The sequence below is a fragment of the Bos indicus x Bos taurus genome, chromosome 18 (genome assembly GCF_003369695.1).
Source record: "Bos indicus x Bos taurus breed Angus x Brahman F1 hybrid chromosome 18, Bos_hybrid_MaternalHap_v2.0, whole genome shotgun sequence".
NCBI lineage: Eukaryota > Metazoa > Chordata > Mammalia > Artiodactyla > Bovidae > Bos > Bos indicus x Bos taurus.
In genome coordinates, this window is record NC_040093.1 from 47,066,463 (window position 1) to 47,090,834 (window position 24,372).

Sequence of the window (24,372 nt, forward strand, 5' to 3'; positions counted from 1 at the left end):
AATGCGTTACTTTACAAATGAATGGCAAATATACAATAAGAATACTGCTGAATATTTTTAGGAGAGAATTCAGAGCCTGAAGCAGAGCATAGACTTCATGGCAGACTTGCAGAAAAGTCGGAAGCAGAGAGACAGGACAGACACCTCACAGAGTGGGGAGGACAGCGGTTCCTGGCCAAGAGAGAGGGACGATGCTGGAGACGCTGAGGCACAGGGCTTCAAGAGCCCCAATAAGGAAAATAAAAAGTAAAGAATCTTTGGAATATTACGGTTAAGCTGTCTTTTCCACGCCAGTAAGGGGAGAAAATACAATTCAGGGGCCTGCCTTGGGTCCATGGTTGGTTGGGTTTTGTCAAAGTCCATTTTGATGATCTGACACCCCTTTTCTCATACAAAGCACAGTTTGTCATTGTCGAAACACAATTCAGAAAATAGTTCTGAATGTCTATTCTGTAGGGAAGTCGTTTTAAAACCAGTAAATAGTCTCGAGGGACTCATGCTGACAGTGAGTTTATATTAATGGAGCTATTTAAGAAAAAGTTGTATATTCATTACCTCATTCCACAAAGGAGTTGAGCCCGTACTTAAGCCTAAGCACAGTTAAAGCTGCCTTCTAAACAGATGGGCTGTCTCTGAGATGTGTGCATGTTTTCCACCCGGCGTCAGCTGGTAGGAGCAGTGTGAACCACGGTCCTTCCAGCCATCAGCTGATGTGGCCTGACTCAGTTGCGTAATGTGTCCATCCCGCTCAGCTGCTGCCTCCCTGCCCTGACTCCCAGCACCTCGCTGTCAGCTCTGGGAGAGGGGTTTAGTTAGCAGGTTGGGACTTCTGCTGTTACAGCACGACGTGAACTTGTGACAGGTTTTTCTTATATTTCTAAGATTTATACATTGTAATATATGTTTATTTTAAATTTTAAAAGTTGGACTTCAGTGTACCAAATTGTAAAACAAATTGTGCACCCCTCTGCTTTTAAAATATATTTGAGATATGGTTCATTTTTATGAATATACTAAGAAAAATGTGTAGGACAAATAATACTGAACACCGGGAGGGAGCTGACCGACTACTTGGCTTGCCTTAGTGTTTGTGTGTCATTGGGGCCCATTACCAGGTCATTAGGGAACAAAGTTTTAATTGGTGTCAGTAGCACACATTTCTCCACTTTGGTTGTATTCATATTTAGAATTACATTTTAATGTTTTCATCTTCTCCTCTTCTTTTTTTTTTTACTTAGTATTAATGTGTGTTTTCAGGAAAGACAAAGATGTGCTGGAAGATAAATTTAAAAGCAATAATTTAGAAAGAGAGCAGGAGCAGATTGACCGCATCGTTAAGGAATCTGGAGGAAAGCTGACCAGGAGGCTTGTTAATAGTCAGGTGATGGAGCTTTTCCTTTCTTTTCATTACCTACTGATTCGGGTTGTCTGAAACTTTTAGTTTTTAAGTTGCTTGTGTACTTTTAATCCATATCTGCCATAGAGCTCTTCAGGATAGCGCTCACAGAAGAAAAAGTAGTAATATACCTGTTTTTAAAGTACATAATTCATATTATCCTCTGTTACTGGCTAGAAGGGTTTGGGGTTTTTAAGGGACATTAATGTGTTCAAATGTTGGAAAATGAACCACATACTTCTAAGATGAAAAGAAAACATACATGGTCTTTTGAAGTCATGTTGTTTAGCACCTTGGTTCTAAAACCAAATGAATTAATCCATGGGTTTAGGTAAGTCACTTCCCTTTCCTGGTTTTCAGTATACTTTTTTTAAACAGTTTAAACAGAACTTGGTGGCCTTAAGCACCCACGCAGCTCTTTTAAAATTCTGAGATTTTCTAACCTTTATTTCTTTAACCCATCAGCACCTGTATACATATGTGAAAGTTGATATGAGTATGATGATAGCCACGTGTAATATTAGTTTGACTAAACTAAGGTGAGGTTTTCTGGTGAGCAACATACATATGTATCATATATAGAACAGTTCATGCCATTTGAATACTTTGGGTCTTTGCAGTGTGAATTTGAAAGGAGAAAACCAGATGGAACAACAACATTGGGACTTCTCCATCCTGTGGATCCTGTTGTAGGAGGTGGGTTCACAGAATTAGACCGCACATGGACTTGATGCTAATGTGGCAAAGAGCAGTCCCCTGGTGAACATTTTAGAGGAGCAAGTCTGAATGTTGATAAACCCAACTATCATCATCTATAAAGAATTTGTCTGGGTATCCTGTACTTCATACTAACAGCCAGCCTACTTTATTTCATCCCAAACTAAGTACTACAAAATCAAGTTTTCTTTAAAACATAAAGTGCCTAGGACGTCCCTGGCAGTCCAGTGGCTAAGCCTTTGCTTCTAATGCAGGGGGTGCGGGTCTAGTCCCTGGGCGGGGAGCTAAGATCACACATGCCTTGCAGCCAGAAAACCAAAACGTAAAACAGAAGCAGTGTTGTACACATTCAATAAAGACTTTAAAAATGTGGTCCACCTGAAAAAAGACTTAAATATATCTAAATACCTGTACTATCATACCCACCATTAACAAACCCAAAATATTAGGCAGTCATTTCTAGCCCTGAGACACTGGCACTTCTTGAGATACCTCAAAAAGACTCGGGCAATATCTCAAAACCTTCAGACTATGGCATAATAAAATTTAACAGACTTTTTAGGGAATAAAATGAATATATATGCCATGTAGTAGTACCTTAATGGTAGTGAAATAATATATAGTAAATGACATGATATCTTTCACCATGGTTGATAGAAAGATTATAAAGGTTAGGAATCACTGTTCTAGAACATCAGTCATACTTTTATTTTTTCAAATGATATTTTAATGGAAATAGAGGGAATATTTTGAAATTTGAGGTAAGAATGGGAAATATGTATCATTTATCTTGAAGGGAATCATGTTGTGATAAGCATGAGAATGTTTATAAATAACGTCCTACTACCATTAGGAGGGAGATAATTGGGGATACAGAAATGAATAATGACAAGATTCCAGGAAATAGCTTCCAATATTTATTTCTTACAATGAGGAAGGCACTGTCTTAGGAGCTGGAGGTGGAGCTAGGTGTAAAAGGGAACGAAACAGGAACAGACAAGTCCTTTCCCTTACATTCTGTGCAGTGGGGAAAGAATAACAAAAAGAATCAAGAGGTAGCCTGTCCACCATGAATCAGTACATCAGGGGAACAGAGCAGTAGAGTAGTAACAGTGTCTGGAGGTCAAAGACTGCTTCCTTAAGAGATGTTTAGGTTGATCCCAAAGTGGTGAGTAAGGGACTGGGGAATAACAAGTAAAAAAAAAACCTTGAAGCAGAGAAGAGCTTGATGCCAGCCTGTCGATGTTTCCTTTTAGCACTGCAGCGCACTCTTGAAATGCTGAAGCAGGAGAACATTAATAGGCTCCTTGACTTAGAAGGAAAGGAACTGGTGCTGTGATTTCAAAACAAAACTCTTACTTTTTTATTTATTTATTTTGGAAAAAAAAAAAAAAATCCTGTGAGGCCCTGCAGCCATTCCAGGTTGAGGCAGAGGTACAGTCCATAGACCGGGCCTTGCTGCTCAGCCGGAGGAGCCGCCCCCGCCGTGGCTGTGGCCCTGCGACACCGCTGCCCACACCCCACTGCTGCTGCCACCACTACCTACAACTTGCTCTTTTCGCTCTGGCCCCATTTTTTACTTTTATGTGAACTTCTCATAGTAGAATTTTTTAGGGCCTTGGGTCATAGAAAATGCCACAGGATTGAGAACATTGCTCTTTCTGATTTATCAGTGATGAAAATTTGGTGATAAGAGATGCAGCTAAGTTGATTTAGGTGAAACCTTTCTAAAAGGCACAAAGGTCTGCCCCTTTCTTTGTACCTGGGGTTCTAGTCTCTGCTCTTGGTCTGGTTTTCGGGGTTTCCAGCTCCTGTAGACATTTTCAGATGCGGCCAACACTGACTTGATCCTCACACTCAACAGCTGCCTCCCCAGGAGGCCAGTTTACTGGTTTAAGGTGGAAGATACCCCTGTTCGCGTCTCAGCTTCATCCTCCTGGTTGGAGGTACTAGTACCAATTAAGACACCAGATGCTTACCAAGGAAGGAAGATTTTGTTCAGAGGTTTGGAGTTTCTCACAAGTGCTTCTACTTTGTCACATTGATCACATGTGGAAGTAGACTCTATTCCAGGGTGGTCTTGTTACAGAAACCAGAGCTCTTCAGAAGAAAACAGTCTTTTCTGTTGGATTTTGTTAGAGACCACATTCTCTCCTGACACCGTCCTTCTCTGTTCTTATGCTTATATCACAGATTTCCAACATCATTACAGGGGTTCATGCCTGGTTTACAGGCTTTTCGTCTTTAAAGGCTGTTCGTCTCTGCAGTACAAGTCTGCCTCTTGTAGAGATTAATTTATCCTGAATGTATTATGAATTCTTGTCTTTAATCAGGGATTTCCCCTTCTTTTACTTGACCTTTTCTCCTGATTTACTTCCATCATCTTAACACTGAAAGGTCCAACTTTTAAATGTTTTTTAAAGTGAAGTGCAACATGATTATAAAGAATACGAGGATACTGCAGAGTATGATGAAAAGGACCAGATTTGGATCCTGGCTACATTCCTGCCTTTCTCAGCTCAGATTTTTTTTGTTAAAAATGGGTAAAAAAAAAAAAAAAAAAATATATATATATATATATATATATATGGATATAGTAAGGGCTGCCCGGAGTCAGGTGGATGTCGTGAAGCAGTGTGTCCACAGGCACTCTGCAGAGCACCATGGGGTCACTGCCACATGAGCCATCTCCACCATGCTCACTCTTATGTTTTAGAACCAGGTTATTGTCCTGTGAGACTGGGGATGACAACTGGAAGACTTCAGTCTGGAGTGAATACTTTGCAGGGGTTCAAAGAAGATAAAAGGAACAAAGTAACTCCAGGTAAGGCTCCCATGTGGTAGTAAAGTTTTTTCTCTTCTCATTTTCAAGGAGTTGAGGAAAAGAAGCATAATTACCATTACTTTAACTCTATTTGTGGTATTTTTGCAACATTAATTAGATATTTTAAAGAAGAAACTGAAAAATCAGTATTAATATTCAGAATGAGTTTTCTTTCTTGTTTTTCCCCTCCCCATTGTGAGAAAAGATTCACTAGAGTTGTGACTTATAAGTATGTATTTTTGAGAAAATAATTTACCTTGGATTTGTTTGCCAGTCAGTGAAGTAGCAAAGTTAGAAGGGAATAATCTTTAATAATTAGAAAAATAGATTGACATACAAGTTAAAGAATAGTATTGTGTTTCTGCCTGTGTTTTCATCAACAGTGTTATACTTGAGTTACGGACCCTACAGTTCTTATGCACCACATTATGACTCCACGTTTGCAAATATCAGCAAGGACGATTCTGATTTAATCTATTCAACCTATGGGGAAGACCCTGATCTCCCCAGTGATTTCAGGTGAGTCATCAATTCATTGGTACTCTGAGAGCTGCATTGTCCTAAAACACTGATGCACATAAGGGATCTGTTGCTAGACCTACAGAGTTATTCAAATGGTAAGAAATGTGTTCAGTAATTTTTTAATTGACAATTAACAGACCCTTAGTTATCATCATTCTTTAATGGAAAGTAAATATTTTAAAGAAAGCATGTGTCTTCCTAATATTTTCTGGTGTTGGCATCTGCAGTATTTTTCAAAAATATGTTTTTGAAGCTGTTTGGTACTTCCGCTTACTAAAATTCAGGAGCTTGTCGCTTCAGAATGTTGGGGTGCCACCTGCTTCATTGTAACATGTGTGTGCATCAGTGAGCTGTTCCAGATTCGATCGCTGTGGGGGATCAAATCAGAGTCAGAGCCAGCGCACATTTTCCCCAAGATAGGAGGTAGGACCTGGTTTGATCCAAAGCCGACCCCCATCCAAGCCTGTTTGACCCATCAGGCCCCAGTAGACTGGCAGTTCCACTCCACCAGCCCTCATCACATGTTTCTGTGAGAAGCTAACTGTGTGCTCTTGTTTAGGATGCTGGGTACTTTGCATGGCATCAGCATAATGAGATACCGTCCTGATTTACTGGCATTCTGGCTTGGGTTGGGCTTAGCTTGGGTTATTCCTTCTTGGCAGTGGAATTTTGTAAACTTTCATTATGTGTAAGACTGTAACCCAGTAGATTAAGCAGTTTCCTGGTTCTCTGAAAAGAGGGAATTGTTCACGTTTGTATACATATGGTGGTAGTGGTGGCAGTGTTTTTACAAGTCAGTGACTGTGGTTTCAGATCAAGCCGTTTGTATCCTTTAGACCTCTTCTCACCAGCTTGAATAAATCCTTTCTCGACTATTCATTCATCCATGCATTCCACATAAAGGTATTGCTGGTGCCGTACTTTCCAGGCATCAGCCTAAGTAGGATTTCTTGACTCACTAAAATGGGGTGTGAGAGAACTAAGTCATGGAGAATTCCAGGGTTTTAGATGAAGCATAGAAGATGACATTGCTGTTACTAAGAGGGAAGATTTTAGATGGACTACTTCAGGAGGAAGATCCAGCAATTCAATTTTGGACATTATGAGGCTATTTGACCTCCAAATGGAGCTGCCAAAGAGTGTAGCCCAACCCGGAGGTGTAACTTTGAGAGTGTTTTAGTACATACAAGAGCCCTGAGGCAAATACGATCAGGAAGGGGGAGCCTGGTAGGCTGCCGTCTCACACAGAGTCGGACACGACTGAAGCAACTTAGCTTAGGGAAGGAGTGAAGAGAGAGAAGCAAAGAATTCCACTGACTGAGCCCTCATCCCCACCATCACCGAGATCTTATTTTTCTTTGAACTTTCCCCCAGGAGCATTTCCTTTTCATGGTGTTCTTGATATTGCTTAATTCTCTCATGATGATAAATCCATCACTGGTAAATATGTAAGTATAATTGTGTTCTGTCTTGATGGAAAGTTTCACATCGTGGGTGTAAGTTAAAGGCATCTAATTAAACAGTTGGCTGTAATAGGAAGAACACCAGTGGAGATCATTTATATGAAAGTGACTTTCCCAACACTCTTTTCCAGCATCCATGAGTTTTTGGCCACATGCCAAGATTATCCATATGTTATGGCAGATAGTTTACTGGATGTTTTAACAAAAGGAGGACATTCTAGAACCCTGCAGGAGTCAGAGACGGTAAGAATGCTGCTAAAGAACAGGGTGATTTATCATTGGTTCTCCAGTGTTAGTCATCAGTGTTATGAAACCATGGGATTAACCAGTGTGGCAGCTGAACTCCATTCCACTGAAAAGACAGCCCAGCCCGGGTGGAGTCCATGGGTGGAGGACAATGAACGGAAACAAGTAACTCGGCTACCAGGATCTGTGAGGGCCAGATGATTGTCTTTATCTCCTCATCTTGGAAATGTAGAAATCAAAACTTGGGGTTATAACCCAGAAGTCAGCTTGTGTTATGTACCCGAACAAAAAAAGGAAGTCTGGGCTCACCGGCTTGACACTGAGTTGACTAAAATGATAGGGAATGTCCTTTTCCTTATGTAGTAATAATACAGTGGTGGAGCCTCAAGTAAAAAAGTAAAAAGCTTCCTCATTGCTGTCTTTTGTTAACACTTGTAAATTAGCTCCAGTTCAGTTGGACATAGTTCATAATCCAGGGTAATTCAGAGACGTGACTCAAAGATGAGAACCAGAAAATGTTCGTTCAGTGGAGAGGAGAGCTAATCTCCAGAATGTCCGTGTCACCATGGTTAGAGGATCCCTGCATCTTCTGGGGGTTATGACTCTTCCTGGTGGCTCGGCCTGCAGCTGCTGTGCACTCTGCCTTCACTGTACCTGTGCCTGCTGGTCCTTGGGCGGCCTGTCAGCACAGCTGAGTCAGTGCCTGAAGTTCAGTGAGAACTGCTGTACGGTCTTGTATCTTAGCACAAAACTGCCTTCTTTACATCACCTAAAAAACATTCAGCTTTACATCAGTTCAGAAATATTTTTACTGTATACTTCCCATCAATTAATCTGAATTAATTAAAGGTCTTGAACTAAAATTGCTTATCTTTTTTTTTTTTTAATTGCTTATCTTTCATTTGGTTGATACAGCAGTATATTTCAAATTTAAAATGTCTCTGCCCTTTGATCCAGCAGTTCCTCTTCTCAGAATTTATACTAGAAAATAAGACAGAAGTTATATGTAAGGAATACAGTTTTTATAATTTTTTAAAACTAGAAATCAGTTAAATAAATCACAGTATAACCTTTCAAGATAAAAGATCATCATTGATTTTTGCACATGATATATGTGTTTATATACACATTATCTCTGAAGACTAGGGTTATGGGAAGTTTTCACCTTCTCTATAGCATTTGAATATTTTATACACATCTGCTGCTGTTTGAGAATATTGCCTCTTCATGTAGAATACACTAGGAGTTCTCCTGTCTTCTGTTTGTCAGAGATTTTAGCCACCTGATGTTTTCTTTAATAAAGTGTTTTTCTTTATCCTTATAGTCATCTCCTGAAGATGAAGGCCAGACTAGGATACTTGACACAGCAAAAGAAATGGAGGTAATTATATTTCGTTTCTTTACAAGAAATATTTAAATGGCAAATAAGATAAAAAGCCTAAATGATAAAGCTATTATTTTAAAAGCAAAATATTTATTATCTCCTGAAATCAAAGAACTGTTTTTGCCCGTGGAGAAGGTCGCAGCAGTGAGTGGGGTAGACAAGCATGTGAACGAGGGAGCTGCAGCCGGTTACTGTACAGTGTATGTGTCCATGTTGTGGGAACACAGGCTGGAGGAGCCAGCTGCTTTGGACGGTTGGTGAGGCCCTCACAGAGAGGCTTCCAGATGAACTGGAAAGTCTGGAAAGATGAACAAGGTTCTCCCAGCACAGGGCCAGGTGTATGAAGAGGGTAGAACTCCATGTGTAATGACATAATCTGAGCAGGCAGGGCTGAAGAGCACCCAGCAAGTGAGTGACCACAGGGTGCCAGGAGAGAGGAGCAGCAGATGACAAGTTGTATATGCAGTGCTAAGAAGTTGAGATTTTTCTCCTCAGAGACTGCTATGATTAGATGTGGAAGAGAAGGGGGTGCTGGAGGGAGTGGACCAGTGAAAAGCTATGGGACTTAAGCTAGTTGTTTTTTGCTTAGATAACAATGTAATGGAAGAGAATGAAGATGTACAATAAAGAAAAATACAGTAGAAGTAAAATTGATAGGGCCTGATGCACAAGGTAGATACTGGCATTGTTAGCTCACCTCAGATGTACAGGGAAAGGAGCAGCCTTCATCAGGGAAAGAAAGATCTGGTTTCAGGGCTGGTGAGTGTGGTTTGGGACATCACTGGAGGTGTGTTGATCTAGAGGTCATTAGTGTCACGGTAGAATTATTGTAGGTATTAAGTGAATGGGATTGTCCAGGCAGAACACAGAACACATAAGGAAAAGGCCAAAAACCCTCGGAAAGACCAATGGTTGAGGTAGGAGAAGCATGGCAGAGTCATGCAGGAAAGAGTCCCGCAGTGTCAGGTGCTGCATGAAGCCCTCTAGGACGTGTCATTTGTAACCTTAATCAGAGTAATTTCAGTAAAATGGTGGCGACAAGATAAAGACGCCATGAGTTACATGACTTAGATCACAGAGTTGTAAGCCTTTTACAGGAAAGAAAACTTGAAGATGGGAGATCAAGTAAAGATAGATGCAAATGTGGATGGTACTTAAAAAGTCATGTCCTTTTCCAAGAAAGATGAGCCAGGCAAGGTCATGTACATGGTGAACAGGTAAGAATGAAGGAAAGCTGGAGAATGGGAAGGAAAGCTGGGTGAGAAGTGTTTTGAGTCAAGTTGTAAGGGCCCAGCTGAGGTGGCAGACCCGAGTATGTACTGATAGGGTTTTCTCCACCACACTTAGCCCACGTGTCTGAGCTCAGACTGCAATACCAGAGTGTAAATGGAACCATTAACTTTGGGTTACTCATTGTCACCGTTGATCATTTCCTAAAAACCAGTGTTGGGGTTATGGAAATTCTGAGTCTTGAGACTCCAGAAATAAAACTACCCATTTTAGGATTTTGTTTCTCCCATGCAGTAGTAACAGCTTGACTTTGAGGCCCGGAGGAGAACCCAGGAAGTATCTCACGTTCGAGTTCTACCATGAGGGAGTGCCAGTGTATGGACTAAAACATTGCCTGTGAACCTCAGAAACTGCAGCACCATCACAGTCACCAAAAGGGCAGTGACAAGGCTTTCATCATTAGAGTGGCGATGAAGCAAATAACAGAGTGTGTAAAACACACCATTCCATTACCAAGAAGTGTGAGCTTAGGGACACTTGCGCCAGGATTTAGGAGTGGCATTTTAAAGGTTTTTATGGCATCAGAATTATAACTCTAAATAAGTGAAATAACTTGGCTTATAAACACAAGCTGTCTTACTAACTTCTCATTCTAGCACTGTCAGGGCTTAGCAAGCTCAGATAATTTTTTTTTTTAAGCAGGTTACAGAAGTTGAACTAACAGGATGTTTGGACTCCAATAATCAAGACAAGCTTACAGCACTGAAAGCAGTAACAAACTTCGGAGCTCCGGTTGAAGTTTTTGACTCTGAAGGTGAGTGTCTCCAGAGGATTTGAAGGAAACACTTCCTGACACAGGCAGGCAAGATGTAATGTCAAAGTAGCACAGGTTAGCATAGCCATTCATTGCAGGAACATGGTGACTGGCCAAGCTCAGTGAACATTAAAGCCTGTCTGTGGTGTTGATTTCATTTAGGGGGGATTACTCCTTTGAGGAGAGAGGACTAAGCAATAATGGCAAAACCCCAGAGCACAGTATTCAATTTATTGCACAGGATCAGATACAAGAGGTCCATGATGTCCTTAATAAGTTATTTTTCTTACAGAAGCTGAAGTGTTCCAGAGGAAACTTGATGAGACCACCAAACTGCTCAGAGAGCTCCAGGAAGCCCAGAATGAGCGTCTGAGCACCAGACCCCCTCCCAACATGATCTGTCTCTTGGGTCCGTCATACAGAGAAATGCATCTTGGTATGTGGTACCTCTTAGAATCTGAGCCACCAGGGCAGCCCAGGAATACTGCAGTGGGTAGTCTATCCCTTCTCCAGAGGATCTTCCGAACCCAGGAATGGAAGCGGGCTCTCCTGCATTGCAGGCAGGTTCTTTACCGTCTAAGCTACCAGGGAAGCCCCTGGTTGGAGAAGCAAGCTGCTTAAAGGGAGCATTTCTTGAGTAGTGATACCACTCTAAAGTAACACTGAAGGGAACACCATGGACAGTTCATTTTCTGTATTCATGTTTATTGGGCTTTTTTTTTTTTTTCAGTTACCTAAAGGAAGCACATTTCAGTACCTTGAACTCTCTTTCTGTTGTTTTTTTTTCCCCTAGCTGAACAAGTGACCAATAACCTTAAGGAACTTGCACAGCAAGTAACTCCAGGTGATGTTGTAAGCACATACGGAGTCCGAAAAGCGATGGGGATTTCCGTCCCCTCCCCGGTCATTGCAAACAACCTTGTGGATTTAACGGCAGGTGCGTGCCTGTGTCTCTGGGAGAGTGGAGGGCTAGGGGACACCAGTCCTCTGCCTCCAGCAACATCTGAAAGCTGTTGTCTCTGATGCTAACGTGTGAACTAGTCGAGTTTTCTTTCCATCTTGTCTAAGGAATCAAGACCTCACACATTTGTGGGGAAAAAAAACTATAGTGATACACCTGCCTAGTCTTTAACCTTGAACATAGTGAAGAAGGGCCGTCAACAGTTACTCTGTTTTACTGTCACATCCCCTGTTTAATTAAAAGGAAAAAAGGTGCTAAATAAAGCCTTTTTTTTTTTCTTTCAGATTTTGAAGAACCTAGAAAGACTGATGTTACTGAGTGTGAACCTGATGGGATTTGAATCTATCTGGTATTTGATTATATATTATGTATATATTTTTTTCATTACTTGGAAATGCTTTTCAGAAGATATTAAATATTTGTAAATTGTGTTTTTAATTAAAAACTTTGGAACAGTTAATTTTAATGTTCCAGAGATTGAACTTCTATTAGGTAATAAAGCTGAACCTGGACCATGAGCTGTATTGTACATATCAGCTGAGTTACCCCTTCACCCTTCCCTGGGGCTGAATCGGAGGAGGAAGTGATAGAGAAAAGCTTGGAGAATAAAACAGCCTTTTTGCTGACCATCCATTAAAAAGTTGCCCAAATCATTGAAATCCCTCATTTTCCCATATTTGCCTTTCTTCTCCTTAAGGAAATTATAACCAAATGGTTCCTGACTTCCAGATTTCACTTCGAGGATTTATTCAAAAAGTGGCCTTGTGAGGAAGGAATGATGTGGACCTATTGGAACGCCGAGCAGAGAGTGGATGGGTGGGCCTGGGCAGAGTTCCTGCGGAGGAGGGATCGTGCGCCTGCGGAGGAGGGATAGTGCTGCTTCCTTAGGTTTCACGGGCAGGACCACGACTGAGAGCTCTTCTTTAAAATTACCATCCAGTGAGATTCCCGTTGTTACACCATGAAAACAAATGCAACTTTAGAATTTACTAGCGTGTCCCCCACATACGTGTTGAGGACGATGTCCTTATGTGGGAGGACCAGGGCTTCCCACCACAAAAGCAAAACAAAAACCATGTCAGGAGTTTCATAGCACTAACTTGTCTGGTGTTCCTTTTTGGTTTATTTTTGCCATTTGTAGAGGGGTTTTCCCAGTATAATAAAAGGACAAGCCAAATAGGAATCAAACTCAATTGTCCGTGAATATGTAAGGAAATCACCAAGCTTAAGGAAAGTTGATGTTGCTATTTACTGTTTTTCAACAGGTCACCTATGACTCTGCCATGCCCCCTTAACTGAGACTTATCTACTTTATCTGAAAGGCAACGGTTAAGTTCCTGAGCAGTTTAACTATTTAAGTAGGAAATGATACGTGGTCCTTTTCTATGACCAGGCACTAGAGGTAACCTAGTTCAGGGAACAAATCAAGTTTCAGACCCTACTCAGACTGTACGGAGCCCTTGTGTAAAACACCCAGGCTGGAAGCTGTTTTATTATTTTCTTGACTTTGAAAACTAACATTTAACAAGTAGGGTGAAGGAAAATTGAATCTCTCAAGAGAGTTAAGATGACCTAATCTTTCAAAAACATACTTGAAAGCATATGCCAGAAGAATTAAAGAATCCATTCAAATATGTATTTATCAATATTTATCAAGTCTTTTTAGAGTTTGTCTCTCAAATATAATTCAGGCAGCAACCAACTCTTAAAACTTTCAATCTATTTAGCTAAATAGTTCCCAAAGACCAAGAAAAGATTTAAATTCAAAACACTCCAGGACAGTCAGGTTTTCCAGATTGCTGATTTAATCTATGAAAAGCTAAACAAAAGAGAAACACTGGTACTTTATAAAAATGAAATATAACATTTTGAAACAAATGTTACAGATCTATAAATATTCAGTATATAGAATAACCCCTAGTCGTTTCATGTACTGTCTCAAAGCATACCTCTATACATGTACACAATGTATACAGTGGTTAATGATCTTTTCTGTTAGGAGATTTTCTTAAGGAAACCAGAAAACTTCACTAGCATCAGTGAGGCCACCTTCGTAGAGATATGAAGCCTGTCCCTGACCCATAGAGAAGGTCAGTGTTAGGAAAAATACTTGTCTTGTCATAAAGCAAAATGACACCTGTGAACAAATGACTTGGTAATTGGAAAATGAATTTATAAAAAGTAAGTGATTTTTATGGTCAGTTATAATACACTATGATCTGAATGTCAGAAATTCAAAACTTAATATTATTCTCATCTGAGCACAGTGAAAGAAAAATACATACATGGTAACCAATTACTTTTTAAACTCCCAATTGGGATTTCTCTGCTGGAGGCAAACAGTAATTTGTATGTTGCAAGAGTAGAAGCACGTCCACCTCAGAGAGGCCCAGCACACCGATGTGTCTACACTGGACCAGTGGCAACCTTCGTGATCTCCGGGGAAAGCCCAGTCACTCCTGATTTCAAGGCTATAGATTCCAGTGTAGTACTTAGATGAAGAATTGGTGTGTGAGAAAGGCAATTTAAGTAAGGTTTATCTCCCTTAGCAGCGTTTTCACCATGAAATCCCTTTAGGACAGCAAGCTCTCCTGATTCATTCCTCTTGTTCCAGTCTCACGGGGTGCCTCAGAGCTGCCACCAGCCCACCCAACCCCCAGCACCCAGCACCGGCCAGCAGCAGGTGCGGCTCCCGTCCCCTCCCTGCCTTGGCTGGGGTGCCGGCTCACTCCACCGCCCCCGTCCCAGGCAAACTCGGCTGCTCAGTCACCTGTCTGCAAGGCCGTGTCATCGTTTGAAGCCTCATGAATGCAAGACTTTCCGTATAATTTCAGGGGAGGTTCATGGATGTCTTCTGGCTAGAATGCCTGCTATACAGTGAAGTTCAGCTGTATTAGAAACCCTGGAGATACTCTGGTTATAATGCAGTGAAGGCAGTTCAGAAAAGGGAATGGGCAGTTTGGTCTTGCCTCATGTTAAAACACAGATTGACTTCTTTGGATTCTTTTGGAGCTGAGGTGCTATAAGACACCACACCTCACAAACCTGGCTTTTTCACTTGCCTGGATTCAGTCAGCTCAGAACATGCAAGCGCTTGTTTGTGAGAGGCCTGGCTTCCCAGATCCAGGAACCTCTGCACATGCCAATGCTGAGTAGGTCCTCCTCAGAGCTAGCTGTGATGACTGAAGGGGAGAACTGCAGCCCGTCAGGTTCTCTCAGACGCCACTCCTTTCCAGTATAAAGCTAAAACAGACTGCAAGGTTGCAGGGGGCGCTCGGGAATGCATGAGGAGTCAAGGAAGGGCTGAGAGCTTACACCTTATTTTCTAAGGCTTTTCACTTATTAAACTTAATTCTGGCTTAAAAGTTGTCTGATTTAAGCCAAGGCTCTGCCACTCACTGCCTTGCTGTGGCGAGCCACGCTCCTTGGAGCTCCATCCCACGGCTGAGCTGACCCCGTGAGCTCACGTGGGGCAGTGGTCCCACTTGCGTGTCCGTGGTCACCAAGGAAGAGGCTACACCGGAGGGAAGAGAATTTATCTAGCGTCTCAGAAGCCATTTAGAGGGTGACACCTCAATAATGTATCCATGTTTAAACAGACACATGCCAAAGAGGAAAAGAAGTAAGTGTCCACTGTGGGGCTTTCTCCCTATTGTTTGAACCCATGTGTAGATGTAAAACAATCTTTCAACTCCATTTACCAGAATACCTATATGAGAAGTGTGCGCTCTTATAGCTGGTGTGCTGGGGGGAAAGGAATCCCACCCATCCTGGACGAGAAAAGACACGCTCCGCACGTGGAGCTCACAGGCCGTGGGCGGCAGGGTGGGGGGTCTCCAGGTCACGCCCCAAGGCCTCCTCCACAGCACCTGGGGGATGAGTGCACGGCCCACAGATGAGCTGTTCCCTGCTGGGCTGGAGGCTGCCCTGCAGACTCGGACAGCACAGAGGTTCTGGCTGCCTGTGTGGAAGGCCGGGTGATCGCCCCAAGCTGACAGGTCCCCTAGTGCAAGTCCAAGGAGGCCACGCACGCACAGCCACCTGCTCAGGTGGGGATGACCAATCCCTTGGACTGCCTTTGTGCCTGGTGTGGGGCTGGGCCTTCCGCCTGGCTTGCTTCAGAGAAGGAAATGGGTCTCCAGCATGTCTGGCACCTACCGAAAGCCCTCAGTTCAGCCCCAGGCCTTGGAACTTGGCGGTGTCCGTACAGACAAAGTAAGTCCTCAGTTCACCTTTGCCTTTGACGTCAATCAGCCCGCGGCACTCACAGGAATACCCTAGTCCCTGGAGGATGGTACATGTCTCTTCAGTAACCTGAAAAGGAAAGAAGCCTAAGTCCTCAGAGGAGGAAGACCTGCTGTGGGAGGGACAAAGAGAAATTGGCCGACAGGGTCTGGTTTCCCTCCAGAATTTGGTGGCTAGAATCCCCTGGCAGACCGAAAGCCCAGGCTCCCTCACCTCCACTGGGCACAGGTTTCCCCAGGTGAGCTTTTACCTGGATTTTTCCAAGTTCTCCAGTGCTCTCCATTCGACTGGCAACATTGACCGTGTTTCCCCAGATGTCGTACTGAGGTTTTCGTGCCCCAATCACTCCAGCAATCACAGGCCCATGATTTATGCCTAAAGATATTTGCAGTTGGCAGATCATAGAGACAGAGCCTCCAGCTATAGGGCTACAGAATCCACCGAGCTACCACAGAAAGCATTGGCAAAACCACTAAAATGAAGGTAGGGACGGTGCTTCCTGCATCTGGGACAGGAGATGGCACTTGAGATGCGAGGGGAGGGCTCCCCGGCAGTTCCTTTTCAGACTTGACGATGTGGAGCCTGAGTCCAGTGTTAACACTTCCTGTATCTGCTGTGTGTGTGTTACTCACTCAGTCGCATCTGACTCTTTGTGACCCCATGGACTGTAGCCCGCCAGGCTCCTCTGTCCATGGGATTCTCCAGGCAAGAACACTAGAGTGGGTTGCCATTTCCTTCTCTAAGGGATCTTCCCGACCCAGGGATCAAACCCAGGTCTCCTGCATTGCAGGCGGATGCTTTACTGTATCTGTATCTGCTAATCACCTCTTAAACAGTAAATGGGCTTTAGCACTGACTGTATTAGCTATCAGGGACCACTTAGGTTAATAATTTTGCTTTGTTTTCAGGATATTTAAGGTCACCTGTTCACAACTGTGGATTCCCCGTGGCAATATATATTCCTGGTTACTTAAAGCCTTCAAAGAAAAGTAGTACACAAGGAAAGAATAATTGCCCAGTCATTGGGTTGTAAAATCAGAGAGGGATTTCTAAAGTTTTTCTAAACAGATGGCAACATACACCCAACTGAGTGGGGTTGCCAGGAGGCAGGGCTGCACAGTCCCACCCTGAGCCCCGGCGCAGTCCCTCCCAGGGCCTCACCGACTCGGAGGCGAAAGGAGTTGAAGGAGTGCCGATTGATGCCGTCCAGCTTGCTCATCAGGGCGGTGCTGAACTCTACCATGATGCCGATGTGGGCGTGCTGCCGCTCCAGGTCCTGCGGGACAGAGCGCTGTACGCGGGGCCGTGGGCAGCGTTGCCCTGTCTTCCTGCCTCCAGAGCACCCTGACCCGAAGAGCACTGTGTGCCAGCCTGGGTGTGAAAGCCACGGGGGGCCGCTGCCAGGCAGAGCGGTACCAACCGAGCCTCCTCCACAGGGCGTCCAGGACCCGAGCACCCACTTAGACTCCCCTCCTGGCGAGGGGCCCCCTGTCCCGACCCCTCCACCAGATCCTCTGTCGGGCTGAGCCATGAGCTCCTCTGCCCCTCCCTCAAAGGAGGGAGTGTGGAGAGGCGCCCCTTCAAGCACAGTGTCGGGCTGGGACTGTGCTCACTTCCCCGTCCTCTGGGGCTGCGGCGTGAGACCAGAAGAGTGGCTGAGTACCTGGTTCTCAGGCCCCGAGGGGACGCTGAGCCCCGCAGCGGCCATGTACGTGCTGCCGATGGTCTTGATCTTCTCCACACCACTGAACTTAGGCTTTAACAGCAGCTGCAGGACAAAGGGAAGCAGGGCCGTACGAGAGGGCTGCAGCCTGGGCTGGTCCCCGGTCCTGAGAAGGGGTAGGGTCCTCTCCCACCACCACTTCTAAACGCAAACATTTCTCCCGCTGGGCCTTTGCCCTCTGAGTTCACACCTCCGTACAGGTGGGGACAGCCTCTGGGTTCTCTCCCTGCTCCTTTGTTCTCTGACGTTCCTGATCTTTTTCATTCTCATCTGGTCTCATTCCTGTGTGCTTAGTTGCTCAGTCGTGTCCGACTCCCTGCAACCCCACAGACTGTAGCCCGCCAGGCTCCTCTGTCCCTGGGGATTCTCCAGGCAAGAATAATGGAGTGGGCTGCCATGCCCGCCAGGGGATCTTCCCAACACAGGGATCAAACCCAGGTCTCCAGCACTGCAGGCAGATTCTTTACTGTCTGAGCCACCAGGGAAGCCCAGTCTAATTCCTACTAAGATGCAAACACCCCACTACTCAACAGAGTCTACACAGGCATGCGGATTATTTGCAGCTAAGACTTAAGCCCAAACTGAGTGACTAACTCTGCAACAGACTGCCAGCACAGGCTAAGCAAGAAATCCAACAACTCTACAACCTAGATCTAAGCAAGCTGCCAATCACAGAGAAGATAACACATTACATGCTGAAGAGACAGAAAAGGCAAATGCAAATGTGTGTGTACCTTTCATAATTTGTGTCATGTGTGTTCCCCCCAAGGGAGCCGCAGTGCACGTGTTTAACCTGGGCCCGCCCCGCCCTCTCCAGGCTGCGTGGAGACCCTACCTCGTCAAAGTCGGCGATGATCTCGTTGAGCAGGCGCAGGCACTCCAGCCCTTCCTTGTTGACGTCGCACTCTGTGTAGAAGACTTTAAAGTCCGGCACCGACGCAAACATGACACACACGCAGTCATAGGACTGATGGTACCAGTCCTGGATTGGGGGAGGGGGAGACACAGGACCCATGGCCGCCCGGCCTCCTGGGAGCAGGGCGGCGGGCAGCCTGCGGCGCCGATCCCTCCTCATGCTCCAGGAGCAGCTGTTGGCGGGGGCGGGAGGGGCTGAGCAGGTTCTCCACCTGACTGCCATGAGACTCAACTGGGGACCATTACAAAACAGGAGGCTCTAAATCAGTTTGTTGAGGAGGGTGGGACTCGGGTTGGTTTGGGGCTCCTTTAGGTCCCCTGTGTCTGCACAGCTGGGCTTGAGAACCCCCGGGTATAAATGCTAACAGTCAGGAGGCCTGGGTTCTCTGCTTGCTGGGCCTGAGTTTCCATAGACAGGAAACTCTGCTGCACAGAACTGGTAGAAATGCAAGTTTTCATCAGCAGATGGTCCGGATTACAAATACCTGGACGTGTGCTCCTTGCAACGATTCTGCCAGCCAAGTACTATCAGCCCCACTTAATATATGTGAAAACCAAGGCTCAGGGCAGTGAGACCTGAACGCAGGTCTCTTGACTCCGAAGCTTGTTTTCTTACAGCTAATGCCACACAGTCTCCTGGGAGCATCGGTGAGGCCAGTGCCACAGGGACCAAGTACAGAAAGCACCCTCCCTCCAGGAACCACACCCGTGCCTCGGGGCTCCCTGCCCAGAGTGACTAGTCCCTTCTTGTCCCCACCTCATTTAACTTGTCACCGATGAAGTGGGCGGCCACGTGCGCGGGCAGGACATTCTCTAGAAGAAGGCGGTTCACATTCTCCATTGTTTCAAACTCCTCGTGTTCCTTCTTGAACTTCTTCTTCCACAGACAGTCCAGGCGGCAATAATAGTCAATCTGTGGACAGGGGGATATCTGAGTCCTGGCCGCAGTGAGCGAGGGCAGAGCACACTCGTAACCCCAGGGGCCACGGAGCCTCCGTGTGCCTCTGGCTGACATTGCCAACTCAAGAGCCACCCTGCGGTGGCCTTGAAACCCCCGTCAGCCGAGACTTGCAATCCTCAAGTGACCCACACGATTAAATGTCACTCAAGTCCTGATGACTTAGGACCCCTGACCCCAGGAGCAGAACGTCCTGAAAGGACTACGTCTTATGTGCGGCTCCAAGTCCAAGGCCGCCCTCACCCCACCCACCCCCAGCCTCTCTCCAAGCAGAGGGGCCTCCCGGGCTGCACCTGTCTGGAGAGCATGATGAGGGTGGTGTAGAACAAGACCAGGTAGAAATTGGTCATCGTCTTCAGATGCCATGAACAGGATGAGGAGCTGCTGGACACGAGGAGGAAAGGCAGACGTCACCCCCACTTCCCCCGGAAGCACCCCAAACGCGGGCCCAGACCCAGTGCTCGCCCCTGGGAAAGTGAGCCAGCTGGAGGGGTGCTGCCCTCAGAGCTCACGTGCGCATGGCTGGCAAACAAGACGCTTCAGGCTGTAAAGCAAAGACGGAGGTACAGTGGAGGCTGACAGGAGGTGACATCGGAGCTGACACCTGGTCACAGGGAAGGGTCGTGGCAAAGTCAAGGAAAGCACTGCAGGCTGGTAGGGGGGCACCCAAAGGCAGCCCACGCTCCTCAAGCTGAGCGGGGCTTGCAGAAGGGGTCACAGGTGCAAGCCAGGCCCATGGGAACAGGCCTTGTTCTGGGTCCCCGGTTCCTGCCTTTTAGCTCAAGGCAGCCAGGTCTCTCTCCTTGGCCCACTTGAGCCCCCAGCCCCAGAATCAGGCACACACCAGCCCCTCCATGTGTCTGGGAACAGACCAGAGACGACCGCTCTCTGCAAAACTCTGAGACCCAGGACACGGCTCAGAGCCAGGCGCTGGGCTGAGGGCTGCAGCCTCCACCTCCCACCCCAGACTGGCCTAGAGACAGGAAGACCAGGTGGCCTCTGGGGACCGGGGACACACCCCCTGCCGATGAGTCACATTCAGTCCTGAGTGCTGCAGACCCAGGGCCACGGCTTCCCCTTCTGTAAAGTGGGAACCACGCCACCTGCCAGTCCAGCCCACAAGCTGTCCGGGAGGGGACCGTGGATGCAAAAGCAGCAGAGTTTGAAATGGCACTGAGACCAAGCAAAGGGCGCTGCAGTGGGCCACAGTCAGGACGGGCAGCAGGCAGGGGGCCGGCAGTGAGGGATGGGGCTCACCTGAGGGTGCCATTGGTCCCGGTGAGGTTGCCCAGGCTGTGGCCACAGCAGTCCCACTGCCAGCTCGGGTAGACGTTGAAGAGGACCAGGTAGGCCACCAAGGCCACGGTCAGCAGCACGACCTTCAGCTCCAGGCTCATCCGCAGGAAGACAGAGCAAGCGATGAAGGCCAGGATGCAGCTGCAGGTGTAGTACTGGGGAGACAGGGACGCCGGTCAGCCCACCACCTCCCGTCACCAAGAGGCACCTCCCGGACCAGAGGTCGCCAAAAGGAGGGACACCTTTAGCCACAGGGGACTCCATGAAGAACCAGCGTGTCTTCAGCCTCTCTCTCCTGCCTCCCTTAACAAGGAGCAGGCAATGGAACCTAAAACGTTCTATAATATGTTGTTTTTAGCATAAGTTTACTTCCACTTACAGCCAATGAACTCACTTAAAAGGAAAAAAAATGTAGTGAATGAAAATGCCCCTGCCATGTGGCCGTGACAAGTCTTGAGTTCTGCCAGGAGCTGGTCCCTCCCGAAGTGCATCTCCGCCCTTGTCAGTCTCCTCCTCCAGATCCTGCTGTGGCTCCCCAGCGCCCCCAGCATAAAGATCGACCTCCTCACCCTGGCCCTTGTGCTCTGCCCAGAGCTGGATCTAACCTACCTCTGGCTTCATCTCCCAACCGCCCCCCACCTCCTCCCTGTGACACAACCACTGAAACCTCTGTGCCCACCACCTGCCTCGGCTGCTTCTCTCTGTCCCACCTCCTACCTCCCTGCCGACCCATGACCTTTCTGCCCTTCAGAGACCAGCTCAAATCCCCCACAACCCGCCTCAAGTCCCTCCTTCTGTCCAGGCAGGCACTCCAGGCACGGCTTCTGGTGTCAGCCCACCTGGGCCCAGCCCTGGCTCTGCTGCCTCTGAGGCAAACCCGTCCCCCTCCCCACGCCACACCCCCAACCATGAAGGGAGATCATGACGGGTGGGCGTGGAGGGGGACAACCTTCTCGCCCTGGATGCAGGTGCCAGCACCCGCCTTGCACTCTCGCCTCTCCTGGGAGAGCCCACGGGCTCCGGAGCTCAGCACGCTCTGAGTGTGCGGGGGAAATCCGAGTGTGGGCACGGGGCACACGGAGGGACACACTCACCGGGAGGAGGTAGCACGGGCTCATCTCCCAGCCGCTCACAGCCCTCAGGCCCGTCTCGTTCCCAGCAGTCAGCCCCCGGTCCCGGAAGGGCATCAGGGGCTATGGACAAGACAAGGGCCCTGTGAGAGGTGGTCTGGGGGCGACCCAGGGTCTGCTCAGGCCAAGCAGGGCTGGGGGCAGAGGGCAGGGCCCGGGGCTCCACGGCACAGTGAGCATCTCCTGCCGGGCGCGGCTCTAAGCCCAGCCCAGGGGCACGGCACCCCGACCTCTTCCCACCGCAGCCACAGCTCCACTGCAGCGGAAGGCATGTGGATCCTGCCCCAGGGCCCCCAGGGCTGACTCGGAGAGAAGCTGGGAGCAGCGTTTTCAGTGAGTCCGCTTCTCCCCAGGGGATGCTGAGGGAGGCGGTCACAGAGTCCCGAGTGCAGGGGACAGGGAGGTTGGGAGGAGATGCTGACTCTAGATGTGGGAGCAGGCAGGACCAGCCAGGACAAGTGCCATCTGAGCACGAAGCATGTGAGCCCAGCCCGCCAAGTGGGACCCGCATGGCCCCCAGCGCGTGCCCAGGGCAGCTCAACCCCAGTGAGGAGACAGGTCTCAGAGAGGCTGAGACAGGACCTCCTCAGGGGCTGGAGAAAGACCGGGACGTCAAGGACACTGTGGTGGCCGGGTGAGCGCTGTGGGGGCCCCGAGTCCTCGTGTGACCAATGCAGGCTGAGGAGCTCGGAGCCGCCACGGGGGCTGCCACAGGCCCGGCCCACCAGGCTGTGGATTATGGCCATATCAGATGCTGCTTTTAGGCAACAGGATTATGGGATTCTAGAACCTAGAAGTTCCCAGGGTCGAAGACTGGCTCCCTCCTCCTGGAAGTATGCTCAGCCCGAGGAGTCCTGGCCAGGCCCACCAGCCCCAGCCTCGGCACCCACCAGGTTGACGACAGCAATGACGAGCAGGCTGCCGATGGTCAGGATGGCCAGGGACACCCGCAGCAGGGGCTGCGTCTCCACGCTCTCGGCAATGGCTCGGAGCTTCCCCAGGGCCGGGCAGCACCTCTGTGGAATCACAGTGTCGTCACCGAGCACCCACAGCACTCAGGGGGCCCACAGCCCAAAGGCACAGCAGAGTGAGAGCTTCTGAGAGCTCCGAGCGGGGATCAGGGTGCTGTGCCTGTGTCCAGCCCAGAGCTCAGGACACATGTGAGCAGGCAGAAGGGACATCCCCACCCTTGCGGCTGGGACAGCCATGGCCACTTGGGGACCACTAGCACCTACGAAAGAGGATCCTGGGAGGAGCCTCCAGGGCACTCAGCACTGTCCTCCAGGCTGGGGGTGCAGAGCTCGTGGGGAGGGGCTGGGGCTCGGGTCACGACCATCCTGACACCTGCTGGGGCCCGGCCAGCGCTCAGTCAGGGGCTTCCTGCTCACCAAGAACACATCGGCGAAGCACAAGCCTAGTACCAGCCCAAGCACACAGGCCACCAGCCCAAAGGACACGCCCAGAGTCTTCATACTGGAGAAGAAGGAAAAACGTAAGTTTGAGGGGACCTTCTTCTCAGGGCATGTTCCCCACCCCCAGCACCTCAGCCAAAGGGGGACTCTACATACTGTGGTCTGGCTGCCCCACAAAACAACACACAAGCCCAGGATCAACATCACGCCCCCTCCCCATTTCTGGGCCCAGTACACAAGAAATAAGTGGTTACACAGCCTTTACACTCCTGTCCAGCAAGCACATAAGCACATCTAAACGTGCTCCTTATTTCGTCTTTCTTAAGCATATCCTGAACCACAGTCCTAGCGGAGCCTTTGGCCTAAGCACCCTTCAGGAGGCCACCAAGGAGCTGACTTTACTCTCTCCCATGACCTCAGCCCCTTGTCCCTCTCCACCCCCTCCTCTGCCCCCCCTCATCAATAGGGCCTCCACCTCCACCCCGGAGCCTCAATTTCCCACACCTAAGAGGGAGATGGTGGCAGTTACGATTTTAGGAGTTGGCCCTTCTACAACTCCAAACACCCAGGGCAACTGAAATGCCTCCAGGGCCACACAGATAACCGGTGACTGTAGCGGTGGGAGGCATGTGGGAGCAGGGAGGCCTGTGATGTGAGACAGCACGCACCTTCAATTAAAATGAAAAACTGCCATGGCTGATTCATGTCAGTGTATGGCAAAAACCACCATCATATTGTAAAGTAATTAGCCTCCAATTAAAATAAATAAATAATTTTTTTTTTTTAATTAAAAACTGAACGTTGGCAACTCCAGGTATGGGGACCACCGCACCCAGGCTGGTTTCTGCAGCTCGGAGGTCTAAAGTGACTAGAGTTACTCACGGCCAGCCCCTTCTCCCAGGCTGGGATCTGTGGGTCCCCAGCCCTCCTCACCTGACCCTGGTGGGCCTGACCATCCGGCCCGGCCCCCGACTGACCTGTACAACAGCAAGACGTGGATGAGCAGGATGCAGACGAAGACGAGGCTGGCACAAGCGAAGTAGTAGCGGACCCGGGGGATGGGCGCCAGGCGGTACTGGGGGCAACAGAGACTGTGAGGGGTGGTCGGGCAGCCGAGGCCCCACCCACAGAGCCAC

At 47.9% G+C, this 24,372-nt stretch overlaps 2 protein-coding genes across 8 annotated transcripts in view; one reads left to right on the forward strand and one right to left on the reverse strand.

Moving 5' to 3' along the window:
* BRD7 (bromodomain containing 7) overlaps positions 1-12,183 on the forward strand; it is a 45,106-nt gene extending 32,923 nt beyond the window's left edge. The window contains exons 7-17 of one of the 2 annotated variants that reach the window (XM_027513625.1): positions 62-246; positions 1,258-1,381; positions 2,017-2,092; positions 4,830-4,937; positions 5,321-5,456; positions 7,054-7,165; positions 8,493-8,549; positions 10,482-10,596; positions 10,889-11,032; positions 11,390-11,533; positions 11,842-12,183. In XM_027513625.1, the coding sequence (XP_027369426.1) occupies positions 62-246; positions 1,258-1,381; positions 2,017-2,092; positions 4,830-4,937; positions 5,321-5,456; positions 7,054-7,165; positions 8,493-8,549; positions 10,482-10,596; positions 10,889-11,032; positions 11,390-11,533; positions 11,842-11,897 (1,257 nt within the window). In that variant the 3' untranslated portion in view covers positions 11,898-12,183. The remainder of the gene's footprint in view (positions 1-61; positions 247-1,257; positions 1,382-2,016; positions 2,093-4,829; positions 4,938-5,320; positions 5,457-7,053; positions 7,166-8,492; positions 8,550-10,481; positions 10,597-10,888; positions 11,033-11,389; positions 11,534-11,841) is intronic. The other variant, XM_027513626.1, reaches the window with a different exon arrangement.
* Positions 12,184-13,339: 1,156 nt separating this feature from the next.
* Positions 13,340-24,372, reverse strand: part of ADCY7 (adenylate cyclase 7) — a 62,625-nt gene continuing 51,592 nt past the window's right edge. For 4 of the 6 annotated variants that reach the window (XM_027513620.1, XM_027513621.1, XM_027513619.1 and 1 more), the window contains 12 exons: positions 24,214-24,311; positions 23,213-23,297; positions 22,715-22,840; positions 21,789-21,887; positions 20,656-20,849; positions 19,692-19,782; positions 19,198-19,353; positions 18,361-18,507; positions 17,466-17,570; positions 16,964-17,078; positions 16,053-16,177; positions 13,340-15,871 (listed from right to left, as the gene is read on the reverse strand). In XM_027513620.1, coding sequence (XP_027369421.1) covers positions 15,725-15,871; positions 16,053-16,177; positions 16,964-17,078; positions 17,466-17,570; positions 18,361-18,507; positions 19,198-19,353; positions 19,692-19,782; positions 20,656-20,849; positions 21,789-21,887; positions 22,715-22,840; positions 23,213-23,297; positions 24,214-24,311 — 1,488 coding nt within the window. In that variant the 3' untranslated portion in view covers positions 13,340-15,724. The remainder of the gene's footprint in view (positions 15,872-16,052; positions 16,178-16,963; positions 17,079-17,465; positions 17,571-18,360; positions 18,508-19,197; positions 19,354-19,691; positions 19,783-20,655; positions 20,850-21,788; positions 21,888-22,714; positions 22,841-23,212; positions 23,298-24,213; positions 24,312-24,372) is intronic. The other 2 variants (XM_027513623.1, XM_027513622.1) reach the window with 1 other exon arrangement.